Source organism: Sinohyriopsis cumingii, chromosome 19 (genome assembly GCF_028554795.1).
Source record: "Sinohyriopsis cumingii isolate HCF-2022 chromosome 19, ASM2855479v2, whole genome shotgun sequence".
NCBI lineage: Eukaryota > Metazoa > Mollusca > Bivalvia > Unionida > Unionidae > Sinohyriopsis > Sinohyriopsis cumingii.
In genome coordinates, this window is record NC_142979.1 from 692444 (window position 1) to 714194 (window position 21751).

A 21751-nucleotide genomic window follows, 5' to 3' on the forward strand; every position below is an offset into this window, starting at 1 on the left:
TAGCTGCGTCTGTTGCTGTGTGAAAGGGCATGATGGTCACTTCTTCTTTTTATAGTCGATGACTTGCGAAGCGTCGATCCAAGAATCGAAACTGGGTGGATATCCTTTCCAACGTACTTTGACTTCTTTGACACGTCGTTTGCCCACTTTACGGGTTCTGCGTTCGAGAATGCTTTCGATGTCGTACACGTCGTCTTCTTTTTTGGTGACACGTTGTAACTCGGGCAAATAAAACGTTCCTTTGAGTACTTCTCCGTTCATGTCTTCCAATTTATAGACGGCAGGATGACGGCCATGCACTCGTCCAGTGACGCGAAACAGTTCGGTCGTCCAGTTAGGTAAGTAACCTTTGTCGAAAGTGCGTTTGGTTTTGCCAATGCGCACCCAATCTCCTACGGTCAACTCTCCACTTTTCTTGGGGACAGCCCTCGTCGGGGACGTACCGAACAGGCGCTCGAACACCAGCACTTCGTTGTCGGGAGTCACGTCTTGCGGGGCACGTCCGATGCTTCGATGGTAAGATTGGTTGTACGCTTGCACCAGGTGCGGTAAGATGTCGATGTACTTCAGAGTGTGGTGATGCGTAAAATATTTCCACATGCGTTCTTTCAAAGTGCGTTGAAAACGTTCCACGATGCTGGCTTTGGTTTCGGGATTCTCGGTGGTAAAAAAATGAATGTCACGTTTCTTTAATTCTTTTTGGAAAGCTTGGTTCAGAAATTCGGTGCCTTTGTCCGTTTGCCATCGAAGAGGGCGACGACCGCTTTGTTTCAACACTCGTTGCAGGGCTCGCACTAACTCGCTGCTGGATTTGGAAGTCAAGGGCACGACCCAGGCAAATTTGGAAAAGACGTCGATGACACAAAACAAATATTTGTAACCACGATTGTAGCTGGCCAAATGAGAGACATCGGCTAAATCGGCTTGCCATTGATGATCGATGCCTTCCACTCGGGTGCGACTTCTGGCAAACTTGCGTCGAATGGGTTTGTGTAAAGTGTAGGTAGCTTGTTCTTGTAACCATCGTTGCACTTGAGGTAAACGGAGACTTTTCAGTCGCGTTTTGGCAGCACGATACAATTTTTGAACTCCTGCGTAACCTGCAGGATGCGAGGGATCGTAGTAAATGCTGGCTAAGACTTTTTCCATTTTTTTATTTTGTGTTGGTGTGTTAATAAGTCACCCACTCTTCGGTGATGCTACTTTGGGTGGGTCGAAAGGGTGGTTTGGAAACGGATTTACGTGTCCGATGGGCTACGGGAGTAGAAGTCAAAGGTAGTGGTGGAGGTGGCAATGGAATGGCTTTGGTTTTCTTTTCTTTTTTCACTTCTGGTTTCCCTTCTTTCTTTTTCACTTCTGTCGAAGAAGGCGTGGACATCATCTTTTTAACCCAAGCTTTCATTTCTTCTCGTTGGGGTGTGGGGGACGGGGTCAACAAGGATCCTGCAATCTTACTCGAAATGGGAGCTGCTGACGGTGTTTGAAACACTTCGCGCGTCTCTTCTTCCTCAGGTCTTTGTGGGGTAGCATCTCTGGTGACGGTTGGGGATGACAGTAGTGGTGGTGGTGGTAATGATGGTGCTGGACTTTTCATCAAGGTCTTAAAATCTTTTAGAGTGGGTAAAGCTGTTTCGTCTAAAGCTTTCTGGTGAAAGAGTTGCAGTCTTTGCAAGAGTTGACCATACTTTTGCGATTTTTCTGTTTCGGACAAATCTTGACGATCCATCAAGGACTGCAATTCGTGTTGTAACTGGGACATCTCGCTCAAATTGGGATTGGGAGGTAAATGCGGGGTGCGTTGTTCTTGCCACCGATGGTATTCCATCCATCGTTTGTAAGGCACTAAAGCTAGTTTTCGTCCTTCCATGGGGTTGTCAGGGGTCGATTCTGAGATCTTGGGACTTCCGAAGGCCTTTTTATCTTGCTCCCATCAGTCCTCCCAACATGGTTCCCAAGACTCCTTTTAGTATGGGGCCTAACAAGAGAGGTAAAATGCCTCCACGTTGGACCAACATCTTCTTTTTTTGACGAATGGGAATTTTCTTTTGAACCATTTTCCGAAGAACGTGACGATGTTTGCCTAAGCATTGTTTCTGGTGTTTGGACAAAGGGATCGTGCCTTTCAAAACGTTCAAACAACATTCGCACACGGTATCGATGACCTCTTTGGAGGCCGTTTGAATGAGTTTTTTTCGTAGGGGTGGAGAAGCTTTGGACAGGACAGATAACATGTCCCCATGTTTGGCTAAACGTGGTGGCAGTCCTTTCCTTTTCTTTCCTTGGGGTTTTCTGGAGGGTGACATTTTTTTTGCTTGTGGGTTCCGGGACATTCACCGAACAGACACTAACGTCGATGACTTAACGCACACCCTTTTATCTTTTTTTGGGACTATCGCTTTGTCATAAAGGTAACAATGTTTTTCCGAAAATCGCCAAGGAATCCTCCCCTTTGTTGGCGCCTCTTTTTCTTGGAACGACTGTGTCTTTTTTTAGGGTAACGTCGATGCTTGGCTAAGCGCTTTGTCGGATGACGCGTCTGCCTTTGTCTCTTTCTTTTGTGGCTTTTTGGAGGTGACATCTTTTACAAGTTCACTGATACCCCCGACTTGGTCACAGGTCTTTTTATACTGGAACGCGTCGCCACTGATTGTCTTTACGTTTTATCAGTTTGAGGACAGGCATGACACGTCGTGCAGGGGTACGTAACGGACTAAATCGAGCCAGTTCTTGTTTGGACAAATCCAGTAAACTTTGTAACATGCCCGATCTTTCTTGGACTTTGATTTTGGGAGAAGGTACTTTGTGAGCAGCAGCCACTGCCGCTAAATTGGAAGGTCCTGCCACTGGGGAAGTTCTTTTGGGGGTCATCAACGGAGAAGTTCTTGGTGTAATCAACGTCTCCAAGTACTCTTCAGTTCCTGGTGACATCAACGGAGAAGTGGACAAACGTGAGGCTGCCGGAGACGCTGTGGCAGGTCGTGGCTTGCGAGTGTAAGGTTGCGTCCTGGCCGAAGTGCCTCTCTTGCGACTAGTTTTCTTCTTCTTCTGTGGACTTTTCTTTTTCTGGGGACTTTTTCTCTGTTTCTTTTTCTGGGGGCTTCTTTTCTTTTTTCGGGGTGGTGTCTGGTAAGAGGAGGGTCCTGCCACTGGAGAAGTTCTTCTTGGGGACTTGGTCTTTTTCTTTTTCTTCTTGGGGCTTCGTTGAACTTTTGTCTTAGGGATAACTTTGGGGGCATTAGGATCCCATCTTAAGAGTGAGCGAATGATGACCCCTCCTAGAGTACCGCTCCCTCCAGGTTTCAAAATGATTTGTTTTTTGGTTTGAGTGTCGATGCGGGGATCGGCCAGTTGGACCAAAGCGACTTTGTTTCTATCGAAAAAGCGTTGGGTTTGATGAGGAATCTGAATGATTCCTTGGAGTAATTGACGTGCCGTCACCGTGAACCATCGTAAGACTTCTTTGAGACTAGCTTCTAAGACACGAGCTCGTGTTTGTGGATCTTTTTCTCGGCTGATGCCATACAAGGCACGAATCAATTTGACGGGAAGATGCGACTGAAGGGACGTCATGTTCACACTGTGTGAGACAGACGAAAAAGGGTCTGAGGTTTTTATAGATTTTTTTCATGGGAGGAGTGAAATGAAGTCGAGGACGGAGACGTGTACAGGACAGGCCCTCCGTCTTGGCACCAGTGGTGAAACAAGTGGGTACGAAATCGCAAATCCTCGGGGGTCGTAGGTTTCAAATCGACGAGTAAATAGGCGTGTGGCGTTTGAGTGGCATCGTCGTACGCCTGAGTCAGCCAAGGCGTTCCTAACTGTTTGGCTAAGACTTGCACTTGCGATTTATCTCGAGGACTTTTAAACAAGACCACGTAATGCGCATTGAGACTGATGGTGCGATGGGCTTTACTTTGTTGAAACAAATTTTGGGTGATGTAAACGACACTGGCATTACGGTGATGCCCTTTGCGCGTGAACCACAATTTAATTTCTTCTTCGTCTTCTCCTAACATGTCGTCGAAAATGACCAAATGGGTTAGACGGGAGTCAGAGACGATGCCATCGTCTTCTTTAGGAATGCCTTCCACAAACACGATGGAATCGCCTTGACTTTCTCGCAAGAGGTTGTACGCCGATTGCCACTCTTTGTAACACCACACGATCCGTTGAGGGGGCCGATCGATCAAATGATGTTTATGTTCGATCAAACGTTTGACGAATTCGGTTTTGCCAGAACCACTAGGTCCAGCAATGAGCATGTTAAAGGGATGGCGAAGATACAAAGCCTCCCAACTGGCACGATCTAAGTGTTCGTCGATGACTTTGACAGTAGAGGAAGAGGGAGCAGAGACAGCAGAGGTAGCCATGGTGTGAGAAATGTCACTTGTGACACGAAAAACAAACAAGACAAGAGTTTATATACTTTTTCAGAACACGTTTATTGAATGTTTCAAATATGAACACGAAAGACAAAAATACATACAACCCAAATAGTGATGTACAGGAATATAAAACACAGCAAAGCGATCAAAGTGAAATATAAACAAGTGTCTGTACAACATGTTTTGGGTAACCAAGATGTCCTAGGGACAGTGTGTAATGTTCTTACAGTCTCTACATGAGGTATTGTCACACAAGTGTCCTCCCGGAATGACCTTTCAGGCATGTCCATGACAGTCCTGTCCTGAAGCGAGTGGTTGTTCTCGGTGACGGGTTCTTCTGGCACCGTCACTAACACGGGTTGAAAAGTAACTTTTTTCCTTGAACAACTCTTGTGCATACTGGGCCACTTCTTGGGTCCAAGCCTCAAAACCCCCCTTTTTCCAATCACGAACATCTGTCCAATGAGGGTGTAAGTCACAAGCTACACACACATCGTCATACACGTCTTGGGTCGCTAAAAGTTGACGAATCTTTTTTTCCTGTTGAGGTCGAGAAGTATCCAGATGAAAACGCAAGGCTTTGAACAAAAGGAGTTTTTCGTGACCATTTAAGGCCATGGAGGTGGTAAGTAATGATCGTAAAGAGTCCACAAAGAATCGGCTGGTAAACGAAATCCCAGAAAACAAGTCACTAAGACACACACCACTTGTCGTCCAAAATTGAATGGATAAAGTTCTTGTAATAATTGATGGTAATGATCCACGGTTTGAATATGGTCATTGAGTTCCTTCCACGGAATCTGTTGGATGACATGTGACATAAACCGTGGCATGGCAGCCTCTTTTTATATTCTCTTTTTTTCGGATGCAATAGACGTACTTTCTAGCCAGAGATCTTCGTTCTCCAGTAGGGAATCTAAATCTTGCATACTGTAACCGAAACGTCAGAGTTCGTTTAGGTGTTTCCTCTTCCTCTAAGTAGATTCCACGTAAAATATGTTGGTAATCCTTTAACTTGTCTTCCTCAATGCATTGCACTAGGTGAATCTCGAAGTAACCATAATCATGAACATGTCGATCATTAGCGACCTCAAAGTTTTGAACAATGTCTGACCATTGAAAGAATTTCTGACGAATCAGTTCTTTTATACCATTCAAGTACCAGTGGTTAAAGATCTGGTGACGTATCGGATGCAATTGTTCTTTACGTTTCACTTGTATTTTGACCAGCTCTCGGTAAATCCTTTCTCTCAACTCCACAGGCAAAGCACGAATGTTCTCTTGTAAAGTATCCATGAATAGGTCATACTAAATCCTCTTTGGTCTGACACAAGAAATGTACTCTTTGCACAAACATGGTTTCACTTCAGTGTCGAATTTAAATCGTTGAGTCACTAATCTACACATTACAATTCGTTCAGAAGTTTCCTCTTTCACCAAGTTGACATTGCGTGAAAGATGTTGGTAATTCGTTAACTCTTCCTCTGGAATTCGATGCAGTACGTTTACAATGTAGTAGATAGAATCGTCAATACCAAACCATTCCTTTTTATAACCAGGAGGTCGTTGATCAATGTCTGTCCAATGGAACACTTTCAATTGAATCAGTCCTTGTATAGCCTGAAGGTACCAGTGGTTCAAACACCGGTGACGTATCGGATGCAATTGTTCTTTACGTTTCACTTGTATTTTGACCAGTTCTCGATAAATGCGTTCTCTCAACTCCACAGGCAAAGCACGAATGTTCTCTTGTAAAGTATCCATGAACAGATGATTATGGTAAAAAGTTTCTTCAATGTCTCGGTCCCACTAAGGGTAAGTAATGACAATTCGGTGACCATCGAGCATGTTCAACGTAGGCCGAATCTTGCGGTTCCCAGTGGTGAAGTGACACACCGCAACTGAAGCACTTGACTTTATCTCCTTCGCCCAAGTAGAAAAATCCGGCTCTGGCTAATTCTTCGGGGGTCGGTCCTCCCAGATACTTTGGCCATTTTCCTTTGAACGATTGAAGACGATTTTCAAAGTCGCAGTATTCCGACAAACGCACAGGAAACGAATATTCGTCTTTCACAGGTTCGTTTCGATAAGGGTTGGGTGACATGAACAGGAGTTTGCTCAGGGCTGGATGACATCCGTAGGGGGGTAGACGTGAAGGTGAACATTCCCCTTTAAACCCGGTAAAATGTCTAAGAGGACGAGCGGCATCGCTTTCGCATCCCTCAGGTTTGACACGCACAGCATCACTTTCCATGACAGGGGCAGTGAAAACAAAGTTCCCATGATGCTTTACGGCATCACTCAGGTCACAACGTGCAGCATCGGTCCCATCGCAAGGCTCACAATCGCACTCGTCTGCAAACTCCGTTACGCAATTACAATGGTAACCACATGGACAATCGCAGTTTCCTTCCGGACATTTTCCGTCGCAATGCATGGGTCTTATCCATCCAGTATTAGTCACACTAGAGGAAGATACAACTTTTTTACAATCCCCAAACTGGAACGATGTCTTTTTCAAAGTATTCATCTTGTTCGCTCGGTCTTGGTAGTCACAATGAACTATCGATCTTGACCATAGCCCTTTTTTATACTAGTCTCAATGCAGTCTCCAACTTGTACATCTTTCCTTTTTTACGTTTTTTATGTCCTGTTCTGGAAGGTACCGTCTCTAAGGTACCGTCAACATTGTACCGTAATGTGATGGATGGAAAGGCCATAGAAAGGTAAGGGCAATTCGGAGACCATCGAGTATGCTCCAGAATAGCTGAATCTTTATAGATACATAGATCCATTCGTAACTTCAGTCCGCAAGCGAAACACTGTACCTCGTATCCCAATCCTGACTCAGGTCCCAAGTAGACAAATCCTGTTCTAGCTAAAACATGCGAAGAAGGTAATCCTTCCCTATCCGTAGGCCATTTCTGAAACGTGTCCAATCGACGGGCACAATCACAATAGTCAGGTAAGAAGACTGGAAAATGGTAGGGTTTGAACTTGGAGTTCTCATCGGGTTTCTCACTCGATTCTTGCTGTGGCGAAGTCATCTTTCTGGTGGGTGGCTATCCTCTTACAACCAATGTTTTATACCAACGTGTCCATACGGTAAGGTGAAATGATTGGGAAGTCGAACTCGCTTCTGGTATACAATTTGATAGACTTTTTCCAAGGGTCGACTGACGATGTGGTGAGTGGGTAAACGTACAATCTTGTTAGGTTGATAGGTGGTCACTTTAAAGTTTCCATCCTCTCCCGATTGCAAGGCTTCTTTCATTACCCCAAAGTTGACCACTCGACTGGTACGATAATTCAGAGTCAGTCCTTTCACTTTGCACGTCGTGTGCACTTCTCCTTGTTTGTCACGGTATTCGTAGCCGTAATTTTTGGGACCGCCACTGACAAAACTTAGAATCTTGTCGTCGGGATGCTCGTCTGTCCAGGCTCCTAAACGGTCTCCTTCGATGCTAGGGTGATGTTGAATCGGGTGATGGATGTAGATGCAACTGTCCGTGTCAAAGTACAGGACGCGTTCTTCTAACAGTTCTAAAGCTTCGTACAATTTTAAGCGAGCATGGGCTGTCACGTAAGCCGCAATGATGACATTTCCAAAAGGGTCGTCTTGTACAAAGTCCAGATCTTCTTCGTAATTGACCAAGATCAAATTCTCTCGAACGACGTCCACGTGTTTCATGTATTTGGTTTTGTCGTGAATCATCTGGAAGTAGCGGGAAGGTTCTGTCAAATATTCCGTCTTGGGTAAACACGGCCGTTGTGCCATTTTACCCCACAAGCAATTTAACATCACTTTGGCAAACGATCGCCTGCCTTCGTTTTTCTCGATGTGGTCTAAAGTGATGCCTTCTTGTTCGTAATATTTCTCTTTGAATTTTATTTGGTCTTCGGGAGTGTGACACCAGGAAGGATAGCCGCTAGCTTCTTGCTTCAGTTTCAAAAAGGCATCCACGTAGTCGGCGAAAATGCCTTTCTGAGTAGGGTCACCCTTGCGATACTGTTGTGTCTTGGGAAAGTGGCAAATTTCGTACACTTCTAACAGTTGGTATCCCATGTCCAGAGCTTTGAACAATTCCACGCTGACCCAGGTTCCCGTCAAGGCCCGTTCTTCCTGGCTGTGCTGACAAGGCTGGTCTTGGTTGCACGTTTCGGCACAAGTACGGCACAAGGGAAACATCAGTTTGCCTTGACAATGGTGAGGTAAGACGGGATGGTATAGGTTCGTGGGAGGCAAAACTTTGCACTTGATCAAGCCTTCGTATTGTCGAATGTTTTTCAGGTCGATGTGTTCCGTCAGCAATTGCGGGTGCCCTACGGGAAAGCGACAATATTTGCACACGTAGGGATACAGCGAACACACGTCCAAGTATTTGATTTCTTCTCCTTTCTCTTCGTCGGCTTGGTACAGCAAACAGGTGGCATTGGTCCTTCCTCCGTACAAACTATCCCTCGGATTCAGCGGGTCCACGAACTGGTAACTTTCCACGGCACGTTTAAACTCGGGATCGGTTTTCATACGGTGATCGTACTCGTGTTCCCACATTTCCACCACTTGGTATCCTTGCTGTTCTAACTTTAGGCGTCGCTGACAAGTGTCCTGGTACAAGTCTTCCATGGTTCGTTGCAAAAACTGATTTTTAGTGCCACGGTCAGGGTAACAGACGGGACATCCGTGAAATAAGCAACCGTTAAACTCGTACACGATCTTGGGGTTTTCTAAGTCCCAGCCATCGACCGAATACGTTCCGATGGTCTTTTCACCCCCTCCGTTGCGGGCATGCTGAATCCACTTGTCTTCCTTGTCGCACAAGTAATGTAACCAACGTAGGGCTTTGACCGAGTATTGACGTTTGACAAAGTGGGTCGTTTGAGGACTGATGACAGCCACGGTCTTTTCAGGCATGAATCGTTGTCGATACACTAAGGAACACGCTTTGGCAATGGTGCAAGCTTCTTTCAAAGGATCGACCCCTCCGTGTTCCATGAACAGTTCTCGAAATTTTCCACAGCAACGCCGTAAAATGTCCACGTCGGAACGACAATACTTCAGCATTTCTTCCTGAAAGTCGAAAGGGTCCGAGGCGTGAGCCTGGTACCAAGCGTAGAAAGCTTCTCGTTGTTCGGTACGCATGTTGTCGGGGTCGTAATAGTGAGCCTCAGGTAAATGGGGTAGAACGGCATGTTGATTGGCTTCCGTATTGAAAAAGTGTGGAAAGTACCCTTTAGCCATTTCTGTCATTCCAAACGTTTTAGGCATTCGACTCAAAGGCATGGCCAAATAGCTCATCGAATCTTTAAACTGTACTTGTCCCACTTGCATGAAAATGATTTTGGCCCCGTTCAAAGTCACTTTAGGACGTTCGGTGCCTTGTTCCGTATAGTACCTCAAAAGAAACTGTCCATCGTATCCGGAGAAATTGTGAGCCATCACCGTGGCATGACGATGACAATCTCCGTAACGTTCGATGTCCTCTTGGCTCCACGTCTTGTCGACGGGGTCTAAGACCCATTGGGCAAAATCGGCTAACGTGTTTGGTCCCCGAAAGATTTTTTCACGCCCTCCAGGAATCTTGCTGCAGTGAGGGCAATGACTGAAGATAGGTTCTTGAATGCACTTCTCGCACGCTCGATGAGACACGCAGAAATTAGGAATGTGAATGCCAGTCTCTTGCATGCATTCGAAATCGAAAAAGATGAAATTGCCTTTCTTCTTGTGACCGTCCTCTTTCTCTGGTGGGGGTTGGTATTTTTGCACGTAACATTGGTGTTCCAAGTCCACGATGTGGTGACAAATGTGACATTTTTTCTTTCCTGAACATACGTGTGCCTTGGTATTATTGGTACGTATGACTTGTTCACACGTAGAGCACAATCTCAGCAGTTGACAAGCACATTTCTGCTGTGAACCTTGCGTCTTCAAATGTTGTTGGTAACATTTAGGGCTGACAAACGTGCGCAGACAAGTGGAACAAGGCACTGGTTCTTCGCTCAGACAGGGTGGAGAGGCCAAACATCCTGAGCATTTCCATCCACAATGTTTGTGTTGCTCTCGATTATTATAACCATGGTCACATTTCTCACAATAATAAACATATCTCAGGAATCCAGTGATACTGGTAATGGTATCGAAATGGTCATCGTGATGATAAAGGTGAATGTATTTTCCGTCCTTAAAGTCTTGGCCTCGAAACAACAGAGGTCCGCGCACTTCTTGAGGGTGCACTTTCAAGGTGTAGCGTGGAGCTAGGGCATCTTGCAATTTTTGCATCTCAGGAATGCCACAGGGTGTGTCTTTGGGCAGTCCGGCTTGTTGTAACAGGAGTTCTGCTTCGTTTCGTTGTTTGGCTCGGTCGGAACGTTGAATAGTGTCCCAGGTTCTTTTCCATTCTACCGTGTCGTTCTTGTTGGCATAGGTTCGTCCCACCACGATGGCACGGGCTAAACACATCTGGTCATGAGGGTTGTTAATTCGGACGAGACTCGTTTTGGTGTTGCGAAGGTCGTCCACCAATAACATCTTTTTGCGTCCTGTCCCTTGAGGAGGAGAGACGTGGGTCATGTCCAGTGTGGCTTTACCATCGGTGATGTCAAACTGATCGTTAGATTGTTGTACGTGTTGAATCTTGTCCATGACTTTGGAAGCAGTCAATTCTGCAGGGGTGCTAAACTCGATCCAAACAGGGGATTTCAAACCGTCGTGTTGTATGGAAAGTCTCAAGCGATCGTCTTCTTTGGGTTGACATTGCTGCTTGAGTGAAGTGAGCAAAGAATCCCACACCTCGGTGATGAACCCTTCTGCTTTCTCTAACGGCACTTCAGCCTTGAAATCTTTAAACTTCACCGTGTATTTGTAAGCCGTGGTTCTAAATTTTCTAGAGGAGCGCTTTTCCGTCTCTCGAATGGAATAGTACTTTTCAGGGTTGACTAAGGGTGGTGAACTTGGTTTAGAGGGTTCTGATTCTGGTTCACTCATGTCCTCTTCAAAATCACTGGCATGAATTTGTGCCAAGATTTCAGCCCTGGTACGAGGCGATAGATCACGTTTCTGCCTCTTACTTTCTTCTTCTTCTTTCTTCTCGAATGAATGGGATCGTTTCATCTTGAAAGCAAAAAGTCAAATGACTCAAGTTCAAACACCATAAACTACTTTATAGTCATAGCAAACCAGCGTATATAAAAGGGTGTGTGTCTTGTCCTTTCACTATTCATTTCACTCTCAAACCAAGCACAACGATGGAAGAGACTGACCAGATGGAACGTTTCGTCAGAGCTTTGCGAGGGGTCATTAGAAAATTCTCTTCAGACCAGCCTACGGACTACTCTCCTTCCTTTAGAGATAAAAGTCAAGATACTTGCTATATCTGTCAGAAGAAAGGGCATTGGTCTTCAGAGTGTCCAGACCGTCAAAAAAGAAAAAAAACAGGGGATAAAAAAGACAAAAGTCAAGATACCTGTTATTATTGTAAAGAAAAAGGACATTGGTCTCCAGATTGCCCAAAAAAGAAACAAGAGGAGTCAGAAGAAAAGAGGAATTCTTCAGAGGAAGAGAGGGATTCTTCTGAGGAAGAAAGAAGACAGGTGAAGAAACAGGAGAAAAAAAGAAGAAGGGAAGAAAGCGAGGAGGAAGAAGAAGAAGAGGAAAAGAGTGTAACGGTGAAGAAATTCAAAAAACAGAGAGACTAAACAAGGAGAAAAGAAGAAATTAATGAACTTTTCATTAAAGTGTTGTGTTATAAATTGTGAATTGGATTGTAAAAAATGGAGAAAAGAATAAATGAATGATATAAGGTAAGTGTCTTTGAGTTGTGATTTTAAAATAAGAAGCTACACTCACGCACTCATACACAGACACGTACTAAAAGGGTAACATGGGTGAGTTTTTTTGAGTTATTGGCAAATTGAAATTGTATTTCTTTTCGAGAAATGTGGGTGGCCCTGAAAAGGGCCTTTTTTCTTCATGGTGTAGGGGTGAGTTTAAGCAATCAATTTTAACTGCCTTAAGCCTTTGCCACGGCCAAGGCCTACTTCTGGACTGCGTAATGTTGATGATGATGATAATGATTGGGTTGAAATCACTAAGGGTGGTACGGTAGGCTTAGTCACAGGGTTGACGTGTTTAGCTCGGGAAGGTCGTATTCTCTTCGGTCGTGATAAAGAAGTCTGATACATTTGTTTCAGACTTCTTAACTCCGCTAAAATGTCCAACAGTACCGTGACCGTTTGATTTTCACCCTCTTGTTTCTTTGCTGCTACTTCTTCTTGCTGTTGTTGCTGTTGTTTTTTTCTTACCTCTTCTTCTTGTTGCTGTTGCTGTAGGAGAAAAGTCTGTTCCGCTTCCTTTTGTCGTTGTATAAATTTCTCCAATTCTTCTTTCTGTCTCTGTCTAAAATTCTCCACTTGCGGTAATGAAGAAAGTAACGAAGGTTCCGGAACAAATTCTTGCGAGGAGAGAAAATCCACAAAATCCCAATTCACCTCTTCTGAAAGTAAGTCCGGGTTCCCTTGGGCAGTCTCCCCTGCTGGTGCACCCCACTGGATCGTTTTCTGAGTTTCCGTCATGTTGAATCACTGTCGCATAGATTGACTGCACACAAGCGCTAGCGAATCTATATTGACTAAGTGACGTCACAGACTGCTCTCTTCGGATTGGATGCGGCTGGCTGAATTTTGTAACGCGTGTTCGGATTGGTAAATGAACTCAATCCGTTTCAATCCTTCCTCCGCCTATAAATAAGCGCCGTTGACTGCATTGATTCACCTGTTCTCGTCGCTTCAAGATGTGGACTACAGTTGAGTCATCCACCCTTGTGTCTTCCATGATGTTTCGGACAGACTTGCTCATGTATGTCCGATCGAAGTGGACCGTTGTCCACAGGACCAACACCAGCCTGTGGATACGTAGGATCTACGTTGAAAGACAAGGATGCCTAAAAAGAGTGCTGATGTACGGACCAACAGTGAGACGTAGCCTAAGAACAAGAAGAAGACCAATGCGGTGCCATTTATGTTAATGAATACATTAACATAAAACCCAAAGGCCCTTTTCAGGGCCAGCCATATTTCTCGAAAAGAGATAGTCTTTTGAATTGCCTACCCCTTTTTTAAAAAAATTTTTAAAAAAAAAATCCCATGTTAAATTCCCCTTGTCCGTAGAGTGACCCACGATTTATTCCCATGTTAAATTCCCCTTGTCCGTAGAGTGACCCACGATTTTCTCCATGTTAATTCCCCTTGTCCGTAGAGTGACCCACGATTTTTCTCCATGTTAAATTTCCCTTGTCCGTAGAGTGACCCAGGGGTCCCTGTAATGCTAATTCCCATTGTCCGTAGGGTGCCCCCCTTCACTACTACTAAGTAACAGAGAGAATCAAAACCAACAAGTTTTGTAAAACAAAACAAATAATTTAATTATCAATGTTATAAATGACAGGTAATAAACAGAATAGTATTTGCCTAAAGACAAATGTCGCGTTAAACACAAAACATTAATTAACTATGTTTTCTATGCAGCATATTAATATCCACTCCAAGTTGTATAATTTATGTTTTTGAAAAACCTGCTTAAGAAGTTAATAGGGCCACCATCCAACATGAATATCAAGGTTGCTATAAAACCAATTAATCCATATGACCACCTGATATATGGGGCCCCGAGTGGCCGAGTGGTCTAAAGCGCTCGCCGTTCCGGATCACTGCCATCTCACCTCTGTCTGCGTGTGTTCGAGTCCAAGGCTCGGTTAGCGTGGGTACGTGGGTACGTGGGAAAGCCTGCCGTAGCTTCTCGTGGGTCGATGGTTCTTCCCTGGGTTTTCCAGGGTTCTTCCTTCACCAGTTATACTGGCCGCCATGTATAGCCTATCCTGTGCTAAAAAATGGCGTCAAACCCTAGAACAACAACAACAACAACAACTACCTGATATGACACGGGTTTTTACCCGACAAACATTACAGCTCCGGTTGCCTAAGTGGTTAGAGCATCCGAATCGGTTACGGAAAGTCGCGGGTTCGAACCCCAGCCAAGTCAAACCAAAGACTTATAAAAATGGGCTCAGCATTAACAGGTTAGTATTAGGACATGATGGCTGAGACACGATGCTACATGTCTGCGGCGTGATACGACTGGACGAGACATAATGCTACATGTCCCCAGTACTGGACAACACTATAAACTGCCACACTGCAGACATCGTACCGATATGACTGGAAAATTGTTAAGGCTACGTTAAAAATCCAAATCACACAACCTCACACACACAGACAAAACTTTACAGCAAAATTTCATCTCTTAAGACTTAAGGCTTTGTCTCTATGGGTTTAAAATGGCGTATGCTTGCACAGCTTTTATCGTTAGATACCTAGCATGACATTTGCCTCCAGCTCAGTGTAAACTTAAACAAAACACGATTTACCATACAACATTAAGCGCCTGGTAGCGCCTAGCACGCTTTATGAAATAACTACTGAGGTTTACAACTGGTCCGAGGACAGTCATAGATAATGAAGACATCTGAACCTGGCAACACGTGCATTTTTATACCAATTAAGAGGCACGGGTCAAGTTTAAAGTTAATACTTATATAAGCCTTTGAGACTGACCAAGAGTTTAACTATGATACCTGCAGCATTATGTCTTAAATGTAACGAACAGGATTAACTAACTAAGACTTCAACTGGAGATTTTGAAAATATTTTCTAACGAGGGTAGTGAGGTGTTTTTAGAATTTAAAATTCACACTACTATACATGTGTATTTAATTGTCTTTTTGAAGCCGACCTTTAATTATGCCGATCAAGTATCTCAAGGACGGTGCAGGAGACGTTATACGTGTGCTTGAAATAGACGGTTACTACTTTCCCTCAGTTGATAAAACCATTCCGAACCATGAAGAAGTGGTCCAGTCCATAAATACATGGAAAGCTAGAAATGACGACGTCATGATATGTGCGTATCCCAAAGCAGGTATGTGCATTGCAGTTCAATTCTTAGTAGAAGACTGTTTATATTCAACTGCAAAATTTACTTTTTTAATCATATTTTAAAACTAGCGAAAGAAAAAGCTTTATTTATACAATATCAAGCACAATATGACCATCAGAAAATACTATTAATATGTTATATGCGGAAAATGAAGGAAAACGATGTTCATAATAGTATGACTCTATGGTCTTAAAATAAGCATTACCTAAGAGCGAAAGCCAACAAGTTTTGTAAAATTCAACAAATAATTAATTTTACCTAGAATACAAAGTGAAAATATAAAAACAATTACGGCATTGCAAATTAAATCCCAAATAAACATAGAATGGCTCATGCAAGTCCTAATGAATAATGTTATAAAATTTAGTGATATTACAAATAATTTCCATCAATAGAAGATGTTGATTTGCCTGTGGCGGCCATTAGTTTCAAATGTACTAATGTACCAACGACCTGAATTGCATTGGTGTGCCAGCACTTTTTGTTGAATCACAGTAATATAATCCAAGGTTTCCTTGATTGAATTAACTATAATTCCCATTTAATGTCTCTTTCCAAGAACATTTTAGATGAGCACTTTGTATTTCTAGAGAAGACTACTTTGATTTAAATAATTTCAGCCCAAATCAAACACTGAACACAACAAACGATTCTGTCTGAAGATCTTATAACAAGAATAAATAATGTTCCCAGTAAACAATATCGTATAGCCCTATATTTGAATTAGGTCACAATTAGCATTTTCTATATATATAAAATATTACTTAATGGAATCATCAGTTCTAGAAGAGTCTGCTACTAAAATTATAATAAACAAAATGGTAAACACAAACGTCCTTGACTCAAACCAAAACAAATATGCTTAATTCTATTGATAATTATCTTAAATATTAAACCCACATTCATATAGAAACTATTAGAGAGAAAAAGTAAAGATTTTCGTCAGGTAGCCAATGAACTTGATTTCGAACAAGATCAGCTACAAGATATAATTTTTCATAGCCCATAGCAGATAATACATTTAAAAAACTAGTAAAGAATGAAAATTAAATTTGCATACCAATAATTAATTCAACAATATATGTGCAATTATAATTATGGATTTGAATGAAGTTAACGCAACGTTTTATATATATATATATAAGTGCATTTATGGTCAATATTTTCTTCCCACATTTTGGATGATTTTGTGACTGAAAGTCAAATCTTGCATAACATGGAACAGGTGTCAGATTAGGTCATAATGGTTCCTCTTTTCGTTCAGTAAAATGGTTGCCTCCTCAGTCATTCATTCTTCTTGACGCCATTTCCCATCGAAATCTCCTGCAGGCACCCATTGGTTATGGGAAGTGACGTCAATGTTGCTGAATGGGTCAGCCGAGCGAATACCTGTGAGCAAAGACACGGCCATGTTGGAAATCGTGACTCAGGAAACATATGACAACATCAAATCACCGAGAGTTCTTAACAGTCATGTTTATTTCCGCATGCTTCCAGAGGACTTCGTGAGACAAAGATGTAAAATTGTACACTGTCTGAGAAACCCGAAGGACGTTGCAGTATCGTTTTACAACCACCATTTTAAACTTCTGGAATATGAGTACAACGGAAAATGGGAGAATTATATCCATCGCTTTATCGACGGACAAGGTATTCGTTATTCGTCTGGATGCAGTATCATTGAAAAGAGGTGTTAGAGATTTACTTGTGCATTTGTATCATATCCTAAACAAAATTTAGTTTCTGTGTTTGCTTTTTGCTTTCGTTCACCAATCGAAATACAATTTTCATATCTATGAACGTGAAAAGCTTCGTTAAGAATATATTGTGTTTAAGGGGTGTTTTATGTATATATTTCATTCAGGGTTTGTTTGAGGAATGAGGGTTGGGAAGGCGTTTTGTTTTTGTTGGTTAGAGTATTGGCTATATCCTGCCGAACAAATGGAAACTAAGTGTCGTTTTTCGCAAGGACATCCAAAGTCAGCTGACCCCAGCTGGCTTGAGTGGCTGTCGAACACGCTTAACCAATGAAACATGGAAACGCTGTGATATATATATGTGTGTGTGTGTGTGTGTGTGTGTGTGTGTGTGTGTGTACATATATATGGTAAAATGTGACTCTTATCTTGACATTCAACATAGATGAATTAATTATCAACGTCCTGTATAGTTTCAATCAATATAAAAATTATTAATATTTATGACTGTTCCAAGATTGTATCATTTCGCCTTAAAGCGTGACATAACATATCTCTGACAAAGTATTTGAAATATTCTTTCAGTGGACTATGGTTCTTGGTTTGATTATACCTTGGACTGGGAAAAAGTGATCCGAGACCATCCAGGGTATCCAATACACGTCGTAAGATACGAGGACATGAAAAAGGTATAACCAGATAAACAAAAAGCAACAACAACAAGAATCATCATCATCATCATTATCATCATCATCATCATCATCATCATCATCATATAGAGCGTATACTTGCTATTGTTAAAGGCTGCAGGATGATATAACTTACATACTAAAGAAAACATCTCTTCAACTTGTAATAACATTTATCATGAAACGAACGAGTTTGTTAGAACGATACATACAGTTTCTAACAACCAAACTAATGACTGTTGGCATAATACAGACAGGACATCTGAACTGCAGAACAAACTGAATAACACAGCCGTAAAACTAGACGTAATCTGCCTACAGGAAACCCTCATAACACAAGAACACAAACGCCTGCCCAAACTACAAGGCTATACCCAGGGAATCTTTAAAAACAGACCCATGGGGCAGAAAGGGGGTGGACTAGCAATTTTTTTAATAGATACACTAATCTACTATGAAATAATAGAAGTACCATCTAACCTAAACATCAATAACAGCATCGAAATAATGTCAGTAATGATAAATATAGGAACCACAAACATTCAAATAAAAAATGCCCTACCAACCTAATCTCACTAAAGGCAATCACTAATAACAACAACAATCTAATGATCTGTGGCGACTTCAACGCACACAGTGAATTATAGGGAGGTAAAGAGAAAGATCAAAGAGGGAAAATGGTTGAAAAATGGATAACTGAGAACAATCTGGTCATCTTAAATGACGGGTCGAAAACTAGATTAAACCCTGAGGATGGCACTCTCTCAGCCATAGACCTAACCATCACTACCCCAAAATTGGCTCAAATCACAAATTGGTGGATAGATCAGGAAGATACGTTAGGAAGTGACCATTTTCCCATCACAATCAATATTCAAACAAAAACTCAACACATTCCAAACGAAACCCCACCTAAATGGAGGTACCAACAGGCAGACTGGGACCAATTCCAATTATTACTAGCTAGAGTAAATCCAGATAACTTAGAAAGCCCAAGTATTGACATGTATTATGATAACATAACAGATACAGTTATAGAAGCAGCTAACCGATGCATCCCAAAGACAACTAATATCCAAAATAAAACCCTGTACCATGGTGGACTAAACAGTGCACTATAGCACATAAAGACAAAAAAATGGCCTTAAATAAATATAAACGCACCAAAAATTCTATCTACTTCCAGCAATATAAAGATAAAGAAAAAGCACATACAAAACTATAAAAACTGCTAAAATTAATCTATGGCAAACCTTTTGCTCTAAACTGAGTCTAAAATCAAACTCGAAACAAATATGGGACAAGATAAAAACCATAAAAGGGAAAGCAACTACCTCCGCCCCAAAAATTAAAAATGCCATAACAAATAAAGATAAGGCAGACCTCCTAGCGAAGCATTTTTCGAACATGAGTAGCAACAATAATCACACCAGAAGCTTTCAAGAACACAAAAAACTAATGGAGGTAACCCAACCTCAAATGTTTCAAGACCAAGGAACAAAAGAATCTCACCTAAATAGCGACATCACAGTACATGAATGGAGGATAGCCCTACGATCCAAAAACGAAACATCCCCTGGTAAGGATCAGTTAGGTTACATTATCTACAAAAAAAACTACCTATTAATATAACAATAGCCATAATCAAACTCTTTAATAGGATATGGGATAAAGGCCAACTACCCACCAAATGGAAACAGGCCATAGTAATACCAATCCCCAAGCTAGGTAAAGATCCCAACAGCATAAATTCGTACCGACCCATCTCCCTTACAAACAATATTTGCAAAATAATGGAGACAATAATCGCAAATAGGTTAAAACACCACCTAGAAACCAATAACCTACTCTCCATAAATCAATGTGGCTTTCGGAACAAACGGTCCACCACTGACCAACTTCTCAGATTGGAAACAGACATCAAACTCGCTTTTAACGCACATAGGAAAACCGATCGCAACCTCATAGCGGTTTTTTTAGACCTAGAAAAAGCGTTCAACATAGTATGGACCAATGGACTAATGGCCAAATTAAACCAATTTGGAATAACTGGACGCTTGTTCAACTGGATTGGCGATTTCCTCACAGGCCGGAAAATTACCACAAGAATAGGCAACACCCATTCGGAAGAATTTTCACTTGAAATGGAACACCGCAAGGCAGTGTAATAAGTCCCTTACTATTTAATCTAATGGTAAACGACCTTGACCTCATTGCAGCCTCCGCAAAAATAAACTTGTCACAATTTGCAGATGATAGTGGCATATTGAGGAATGGAAATCCTGCCAATAACACAGTATTTAAAGAAATCCAGCAGAGCCTAGACAACAAAGGGAGATGGGCGGACATATGGGGTTTCAAAATATCTCATGAAAAAACTGTGGCAATCATATTCACCCCCAAACGAAATAACAACCTAGTCTATCCAAACTTCTATATACAAAATCAATTAATCAAATACGTAACAGTAGTAAAATTCCTAGGAATGTTCTTTGATAACCACCTCACATGGAAACAGTATATTGAACAACTCACCCAGAATTGTAACAAAGATCTCAATTTACTCAGGAACATCACAGGGACTGACTGGGGATCCAACCAGGAAACCCCCCTCACGATATATAAAAGCCTAATTAGATCAAACCTGGATTACGGTTGCCAAGCATATAACTCGGTAAGCAACCTGTACTACAAAAACTTGACACTATCCAGAGAAAAGCCGTACTATTATGCACAGGAACACTCCCCTCAACATCATTAGAAGAACTACAAACACTAACAGGAGAACTACCCTTACAATTACGTAGGCAAGAACTGCTCCTCCGATACTCCATTCGATTAGATGCCCACCCAGACATCCATCCCACCAAAATAGCTATAAATAAGTGTAAAGTTGTCTTCAAACCCAAAATCATACCCATCACACCAAGTGGCAAAGTAATCCTTGAACTAAGAGAAAAGATACCTCTACTAAAAAACAGGTAACAAACAATACAGACCAGAACAAATCACCATGGTTACCAAAACCACCAAGGATTAACATTGAAGCTACCAAATTAGGCAATAAAGAAGGACAAGAAAACTTACTAAAACCTGTACTGGTAAACGAAATCAACCAAAAATACCCGGACTATGTTAAAATATATACCGATGGATCAACAACAAACAACCCACCAAGAACAGCAGCAGCAATAGTCATCCCTGAATTCAATATACAAACGGGATCCAGATTATTTGACTATTGCTCCATTTACACCACTGAATTCTGAGCTATACTTGAATCACTACAATGGATCAAAGACAACCAAATACCTAAAGCAGTCATTATAAGGGATTCCCCACGTTATCAAATCGATCCAAAATCGCAATACACACTCTAGGGAACAATTCCTCGACAGAGCATGCCAATTAATCGACGATATCACCACAGCACATAAATTAGTCGAGCTCATGTGGATACCGTCGCACATTGGAATATCCGGCAGACAAAGTTGCAAAAACCAAACTAGGAGATCAAAACTCTATCAAGCTTAACTATAGCTCTACAGAAGCAATAAGCTTCGCACAAACATATAAAGACCAAACATGGCAAGATTTTTGGAACTCCTCCACAAAAGGTAAAAAGCACCATGAAACAAAAAAAAAAACTTAGATAGGAACATACAGCTACCTAAGGGTACCTATTTAGAACAGAAAACCATAAACAGGATAATAACTGGAAAAACTAAACTAGCAAGCAGTTTTGGAAGGTTTATAGGACCCAAACCAGCAACCATTAACTGCTTTAACTGCCACACCACCGAAGATCTACACCAGGTATTCAATATATGCCCAAAATATAAACCCGCTCGGAAAATATTTATCAAAAACCAAAAAGAGATTGGATCATCACACACATACCCAGAGTTACTTATGGACTCTAATAAAAATAAACCATCAGCATATAAAAATATAAATCAATTCATAGACTCAGCAGGACTTAGGAGAAAA

The 21751-nt window shown here is 42.0% G+C and overlaps 1 protein-coding gene across 3 annotated transcripts in view; it reads left to right on the plus strand.

The window, feature by feature from the left end:
* LOC149775028 (sulfotransferase 1B1-like) overlaps positions 1-21751 on the plus strand; it is a 44414-nt gene that overhangs the window by 13055 nt on the left and 9608 nt on the right. For all 3 annotated transcript variants that reach the window (XM_089944369.1, XM_089944368.1, XM_089944367.1), the window contains 3 exons: positions 15167-15357; positions 16705-17025; positions 17658-17761. In XM_089944369.1, coding sequence (XP_089800495.1) covers positions 15180-15357; positions 16705-17025; positions 17658-17761 — 603 coding nt within the window. In that variant the 5' untranslated portion in view covers positions 15167-15179. The remainder of the gene's footprint in view (positions 1-15166; positions 15358-16704; positions 17026-17657; positions 17762-21751) is intronic.